Below are 7,450 nucleotides of genomic sequence, written 5' to 3'. Positions count from 1 at the left end.
TACCTGAAATGCACAAGGTCCTCTACTCCGACAATTATTCCACAGATAAAACGGTAAAAGTTTGTTTTCTAGTAATCTTTCCTCCTTCAGGCTTCTTCTTCTTTGGACTTGATATGGCGGTTGGCAACCAACTTTATGGTGCATTACCACAACCAACTGGACTGGAGCCTAGACCTCAGTTCATCTTTCAATCACCCCATGTGGGTAGATGCACCTAAAAACCAATGAGGAGATGGGAGAGGCAGGACTTTCAGCGCGTTGAGAGTCACAACGAGTTCTAGTTTTGCGCCTGGCCACGTAGACGCTCATTGACGCGCACGAGCAATGTGGGTGCAATGATTGAATAACATGTATGTGTACATTTATTTTGCAACGCTTGCGCACGTGACGCTTGCGGTGTGGTCAGCATGTAAGCCTTCTAATCTTTTAACAAAGTACCTGCTTCACAGACTGACCCTGACCGCAAGGTTGACTGGTCACTAGGGTCCATGCATTCCAACTGCAAAGGACTCTGGGAGAGTTGCAGAGAACCCAGTTTCAATCAGGAGCTGCTGTGAGGTATCCATGGGGACCAGGAGGGTGCTGGTGACAGGCTGTTCCTCTGGGATCGGGCTGGCTGTGGCTGTAGGACTCAAAGGTCAGAGAGACAACATTGTGGTTTTCATAAATGAAATTGACAGTTTGACACGCTCATCCCCATCAGTTGAGATGCAGTGCAAGTGTTGTTAACTTGCAGTGTGTCTGTGTGAGGCAGTGGTTGCCACCATGAGAGACCTAGGAAAGCGGGAGCCCCAGGAGAGAGAGGCTGGGGACACCCTGAACAGATCCCTGGAGATCAGACAGCTGGATGCCTGCTGTGAAGACTCCATCAGAGAGTGTGTGGACAGCCTGCAAGACAGACGGGTGGATGTACTCGGTGAATATTAGGCTTCCGCGCACGCACGCTCGCACGCACACACACATAACACACACACATTCATACTGACTCTACACACACACACTTGCATGCAATCATCATATACACTGCTGCTACTCTGTTTATCATATATCCTGATGCCTAGTCACATTACCCCTATACATATCTAACCCTACTACTCCAGTATCCCTGCACATTGTAAATATGGTTTGGGCACTGACCCAGGAACTGACCCTGTATATAGCTACTGACCCAGGAACTGACCCTGTATACAGTGAGGGAAAAAAGTATTTGATCCCCTGCTGATTTTGTACGTTTGCCCACTGACAAAGAAATTATCAGTCTATAATTTTAATTAATGGTAGATTTATTTGAACAGTGAGAGACAGAATAACAACATAAAAATCCAGAAAAACGCATGTCAAAAATGTTATAAATTGATTTGCAGTTTAATGAGGGAAATAAGTATTTGACCCCCTCTCAATCAGAAAGCTGGGACCATAGTCACCAAGAAAACAATTGGTAACACACTACGCAGTGAAGGACTGAAATCCTGCAGCGCCCGCAAGGTCCCCCTGCTCAAGAAAGCACATATACAGGCCGTCTGAAGTTTGCCAATGAACATCTGAATGATTCAGAGGAGAACTGGGTGAAAGTGTTGTGGTCAGATGAGACCAAAATCGAGCTCTTTGGCATCAACTCAACTCGCCGTGTTTGGAGGAGGAGGAATGCTGCCTATGACCCCAAGAACACCATCCCCACCGTCAAACATGGAGGTGAAAACATTATGCTTTGGGGGTGTTTTTCTGCTAAGGGGACAGGACAACTTCACCGCATCAAAGGGACGATGGACGGGGCCATGTACCGTCAAATCTTGGGTGAGAACCTCCTTCCCTCAGCCAGGTCATTGAAAATGGGTCGTGGATGGGTATTCCAGCATGACAATGACCCAAAACACACGGCCAAGGCAACAAAGGAGTGGCTCAAGAAGAAGCACATTAAGGTCCTGGAGTGGCCTAGCCAGTCTCCAGACCTTAATCCCATAGAAAATCTGTGGAGGGAGCTGAAGGTTCGAGTTGCCAAATGTCAGCCTTAAAACCTTAATGACTTGGAGAAGATCTGCAAAGAGGGGTGGGACAAAATCCCTCCTGAGATGTGTGCAAACCTGGTGGCCAACTACAAGAAATGTCTGACCTCTGTGATTGCCAACAAGGGTTTTGCCACCAAGTACTAAGTCATGTTTTGCAGAGGGGTCAAATACTTATTTCCCTCATTAAAATGCAACTCAATTTATAACATTTTTGACATGTGTTTTTCTGGATTTTTTTGTTGTTATTCTGTCTCTCACTGTTCAAATAAACCTACCATTAAAATTATTGACTGATAATTTTTTTTGTCAGTGGGCAAACGTACAAAATCAGCAGGGGATCAAATACTTTTTTCCCTCACTGTAAGTATAACTTTTGTATGACTGAAGCTTTTAGTGATAGGTCTAATGCTTTAATATTTAATAATTTCTGTCCTCCGAATTCATATTCATTATATAAATAGGCCCGTTTAATTTTGTCTGGCTTTCCGTTCCAAATAAAATTGAATATTTATTTCTCATATAATTTAAAAACTGTTCGCTAGGCGTAGGCAAGACCATAAGCAAATAGGTAAACTGGGATAAGAGTTCATCAGGGTGATTTTTCCACAAATAGACAGGTATTTACCTTTCCATGGTAGCAAGATCTTATCTATTTTTGCTAACTTTCTATTAAAATGTATTGGAGTGAGATCATTTATTTCATTTGGGATATGTATTCCGAGGATATAGCTACTTACTTTCTCGTGTTCTTCTTATTTCTATTTCTTGTGTGTTTTTGTTCTACTTGACTTTGTATTGTATTTTTGTATAGTACTACTGATATTGATTACTGCATTGTTGGTAAAGAGCAAACAAGAAAGGCATTTCACTGTACTAGCGCACGTGACAATAAAAACTTGAAACACACTCCAATATAAACTCACTTATACTGTATACAGTACACCATGAGGGATAACACATTGTCATCCATAATGAGTGAAGAGGGTGTGACATGGCATTATCAGTCTCCCTCAGTGAGTAATGCAGGTGTAGGCATGATTGGGCCGTTGGAGTGCCAAAGTGTGTCTGAAATGCAGGAGCTCTTCGACACCAACTTCTTTGGCTTGGTGCGGCTGGTGAAGGAGGTCCTGCCTGATATGAAGCAGCGTCAAAGCGGACATATTGTGGTAATGAGCAGCATCATGGGCATTCAGGGTGAGTAGTCAATACATAAATGCAGCTTCAGAAATAAATAAGGTGTTTACTTCCTAAACGTATCCCTATAGAATTTGACATTAAAATGAATGAATGGATTTTATTTGTATTGATAGGGCTACTCTTCAATGATGTCTACTCTGCTTCAAAGTTTGCTGTGGAGGGGTTCTGTGAGAGTCTAGCAGTACAAGCCATGAAGTTCAATGTGAAGTGAGTCTACACTAAAGGAGATCCATCCACATCACTTTACATGAGTCATACAGCAGTAACTAAACAATCACAAAGCAGTAACAAGACTTTGCCCTGATGCCACAACAGTGAACCCACAGGTTATGTTTTCATGTAGATGATTAGCCTGAGATACTGAATAGTTGATCGCACATGCAAGCAGGTGGATTCCCTCAGTTAAACAGTGGTCCTTTATCTCTCCCTGCTCTGTCCATCTGTCCTTCTCCCTGCTCTGTCCATATTTCCTTCCACTCTGAGGATGATTCTAGTGGAGCCTGGTCCGGTGGGGACAGAGTTTGAGAGGAAGGTGTACGAGGACGCTGAGAAGATGGACCTCGCGAGGGCAGACGAGGAGACTGCTAGGATCTTCCGTGAGATCTACCTGCCCTACTCTAGGAAGGTGTTCAACTCCCTCGCACAGACACCTGAGGAAATAGCAGAGGTAACACTGTTCTGTCACTACTTTATATTTTGTGACTACTATCCTATTATTATTTGGTATGCAGTCTCAACATCTCATCCTTTGGTGGCTAGATGGGGAACAGAATGTACTAATCGCTCTACTCTCTTGCAGCCAAACACTTCAACTGATCACAGCGAAGGAGCCTCCGTTTCGCCACCAGACCAACCGCGTGTACATGCCCATGACTGCCCTGAAGCACGCAGACCCTACCGGTCGTCTACCCCTGGACACCTTCTATAAGATGCTCTTCAAGCACGACAGTCTATTCACTGCCAGTCTGGGGCTGCTGCACATGTTGCAGAAGAGGACGGGTATTTTGTATCAATGGGAGTATTTCCCGTGTGCCTTGTATTTTCCAGTGCGCCTGTTTTGTGCCCTGGAGTGTGTTTGATGCATTTCTGCGTAAACCTGTATTTTGCAGATTAAAGCCTGTTATTCTGTGATTTACCCTCCTGCGCCTGACTCCTTCAACATCACCTTATCACAGCTCGATTCAATCCGTAGTGCTGAAGACCCGTGCTATGGTGCAATTAAAATGTACAGGTAATTTCCGATTGAGCCGACATATGCAATGTTTACCGTGCATGCAATCATTGCCTTTAAATTTGAATCGAGCTGTAGCTCGGATCTTCAGATTGAATCGGATTGAATTGAGCCCTAAGAAAGAGTATGTGTGTCTCACACCAATCTGGACTCCTTCAACTGTTCCTTCAGCTTTTAGAGGATATTAGTGCTTTACTACTGTATTTTAACAGTGTAATGAAGGTTTATAGTAAAACTGGCAACACTTAAATAAAACGAGGCAACTTTTTTCCCTTCAAGTTATTTGCTTTAAAATGTTTAAACTTCAGTTGCTTTCCCAATATTTTCATAATTTGAAAGGTAATATTTGAATGCAATATAGATGAAAATATGAGTGTGAGAGGTTCTGAACTTATTCCACAGGCCTTATCTTCATCTTAATGGCTTTTAAAATGCAGAATGGATTGTTCTACATTTCCATTTACAGTATAACTTTCTTCATACTGTATCTACCAAGTAGTCATTTCAGATTTATAATACTGTTATTTCACGGGAAAGGAGGAGAAATTGAAATGCTCTATAGACTCACCTGCACATCCATCTTTGAAGCCACTTAAATGCAGCTTGTATCCTTCATGCTCAGAGGAGACAGAGAAGGAGGAGTACTGGACATAGACTTTAGCTCCTTCAAAGTCCTCCATGTCCACCCTCAACTCATTATTCTGCCTCTGAGTGAGGAGATGGATGTTTTCTAGGCCTGAGGGACAGCACAAGGTGATGGTGGAGAACATGAGCACTAAAGATAGTAATAATACACATTAAAAACATTTAATGCATTTAGTATCTCAGCATAGACATTTCAAATGTGTCCAGTGCATCATGCTCTTACCTAACCAGTACTCTCCAGATGCCTGCCCAAACCCATTCCTGTATTGGTACCATGCACGGTAAAAGTTCACTGTCCGATTTCCACTGAAATTTGAGATGTTCCACACCAGGGGAATTTTTATCCATCTCCGGTTGATAACATTTTCTACTTCAAATGTTAATTGTGCAAACAACACAGATTGAGCCCTGAGGTAGTGGTAGTGATTTTTTTTTTGATGAAGCTCAAAACACTATAAACAAAAGGTCTATTCACTATACACACTGTCCATTTCCCCCCCCCCTCAGGTTGGTCCTCACAGCCCATGTCACAGTAGACCTGGATGGGGGAGGTTTCTCCTGCAGGGTAGATGGTGTACACTCCACTGGGTCCAAAGCCCCTTCTATACACATCAGCACAATCCACTGGCATGGTGTCGTATGGTAGAGTATTGACTGCCACAGGGAGCAGTAGAATGAGCACATCCAAAGCCTGCAATATGTCATGGGCCTCTCACTCCACCGGGTTACCACCTTAATTTTCTTCCACTCTGCTCACCACTCTCTCTACTCAGCCTAACTAGCTCCACCTGTCCCTGCTCTGCTCTGCTCTAATTACTCTGCCAGCTGCGCTGCATTAACCACTACCTCTCCCAGTATTTAAGGCCCTGTCTTTCAGCTCTCCGGTGTCAGATCGTCTGCAATGCTCACACCCGGAACCTGTTTGCTCGCGCTTCTGGCTTACCCTGGTTTTGTGACCCCGGACCTGCCTGTTTTTTGGATTCTCTTCTGCCTCAGGAGATCCAGACCTGCTTCTGCCATTACGACTCCTGACTACTCTTCAATCCCGGTAACTCTGACCAGCCTTCTGCCTTGCTACTACGTATTTTGGATTTCCCTTGAACTGTACTGCTGCCTGGTTTCATTCCGCCCTGTTGTGTCTGTGTCTCCCCCCCCCAGGACTTCTGGACCACCCACCACCGGCTTCATAGGACGCATCGCTGCCACTGGGGGGGGCACAGACCCAGCGCATTGGACGGGATCCCTGTTACCCCTGGAGCCTTCATTCACTCCCTACTTCCCTTTTCCCTTAAGTTTAATAAACTTTCTGGTGTGACGCAATTGTGGTCCTCTGGTCGTCTGTCTGAACCGTGACAGTACGATCTGACCATTATGGACTCAGCGCACACTTTCCCCGACATGGAAACCGATGAGCATGAGCAGCAGTTCCAGCAGCAGCAACAACAACTCGCCATGATCATTCAACTCCTCACCAACCTTACCCCAGCCAGTCTGCCCACCAGCCCAGCCCCCGAGTTACCTGCCCCGGTCATTGCAGCCGCTGCTCCGGAACCCAAGATTGGAAACCCCGAGCGGTTCAACGGCGATTCAACCCAGGTCCGGCCATTTCTGACTAGCTGCCGACTTCAGTTCTCCTTGCAGCCAAGGACCTTCGCCACGGAGGGGGCTAAAGTTGGGTATGCCATCACTCACCTGACGGGCCGAGCTCGACTCTGGGGAACAGCAGAGTTCGAACGTCAAACCCCCGCATGTGCAACCTTCGACCTGTTTGCTGAGGAGATGCTGAAGGTGTTTGACCTGGATTCACCCACCGCAGAGGCGTCTCGTGAACTGTTCAGTATTCGACAAGGCAGACGTACAGTCGCAGACCATTCCATCGACTTCCGAACCCTGGCTAGACGAAGTTCTTGGAACACACCATCGTTGGTGGACGCGTTCTTCCATAGTTTGGCTGACTATATCAAGGACGAGTTGGTCTCCCATGAACTGCCTTCCACTCTTGATGAAGCCATCGCACTGACTGTCAGGATCGACAGAAGGATACAGACCCGTCGTCGTGAGAGGGGGCGCCAAGGTCCACCTACTACCGGCATTCGGAGAGATCCGACTGGGCTCCTGTCATCTACTGCCACTCACCCAGGTCAGCTTGATCAGTCTGAGCCTATGGAGATTGGGCGAGCCTCCCTCACTCCTGCAGAGCGCCAGCGCCGCTTCACCTCAAACCTCTGCCTCTATTGTGGAGGTGATGGACATCGTGTGGTAACCTGCCCTTTAAAGGGCCGAAGCTCACCGGGCATAGGGGGAGTCCGGTTGAGTTCAATGACCATCCAGTCCTCCGACCGCAAACCCCTGCTGCAAGTTCACCTCCGCC

General features: G+C 46.0%; 1 protein-coding gene and 1 pseudogene across 3 annotated transcripts; one reads left to right on the top strand and one right to left on the bottom strand.

Annotated features, from left to right (window-relative positions):
* Positions 1-466: 466 nt before the first annotated feature.
* Positions 467-4,338, top strand: LOC311104191 (retinol dehydrogenase 8-like). Of its 2 annotated transcripts, none has more exons than XM_084145895.1 (6): positions 467-637; positions 737-916; positions 3,021-3,200; positions 3,317-3,410; positions 3,687-3,870; positions 4,004-4,338. In XM_084145895.1, exons 1-6 carry the CDS (start codon positions 565-567, stop codon positions 4,280-4,282), a joined length of 990 nt encoding a protein of 329 aa, XP_084002021.1. In that variant the 5' UTR covers positions 467-564; the 3' UTR covers positions 4,283-4,338. The 2 variants fall into 2 exon arrangements, with proteins under 2 accessions (XP_084002021.1, XP_084002020.1); XM_084145894.1 differs by having other exon boundaries at positions 755-916; positions 4,003-4,225.
* A 458-nt stretch (positions 4,339-4,796) lies between these two features.
* On the bottom strand, positions 4,797-5,772 carry LOC311104197 (microfibril-associated glycoprotein 4-like; annotated as a pseudogene). Its single transcript, XR_014615799.1, has 2 exons — positions 5,303-5,772; positions 4,797-5,209 (listed from the first exon to the last, which is right to left on the bottom strand). The product of XR_014615799.1 is annotated as a microfibril-associated glycoprotein 4-like (transcript).
* Positions 5,773-7,450: the final 1,678 nt, after the last annotated feature.

Source organism: Coregonus lavaretus (genome assembly GCF_964263955.1).
Source record: "Coregonus lavaretus genome assembly, chromosome: 28".
NCBI lineage: Eukaryota > Metazoa > Chordata > Actinopteri > Salmoniformes > Salmonidae > Coregonus > Coregonus lavaretus.
This window is presented reverse-complemented; position numbering and strand designations above follow the sequence as displayed.

Bases quoted from the DNA above. Each gene is read 5' to 3' on its own strand.
- LOC311104191 (XM_084145895.1), top strand. From the start codon at position 565: ATGGGGACCAGGAGGGTGCTGGTGACAGGCTGTTCCTCTGGGATCGGG. The intron at 638-736 runs GTCAGAGAGACA...GTTAACTTGCAG, and splicing joins TGTGGCTGTAGGACTCAAAG to TGTGTCTGTGTGAGGCAGTG. The intron at 3,201-3,316 runs GTGAGTAGTCAA...TTGTATTGATAG, and splicing joins CAGCATCATGGGCATTCAGG to GGCTACTCTTCAATGATGTC.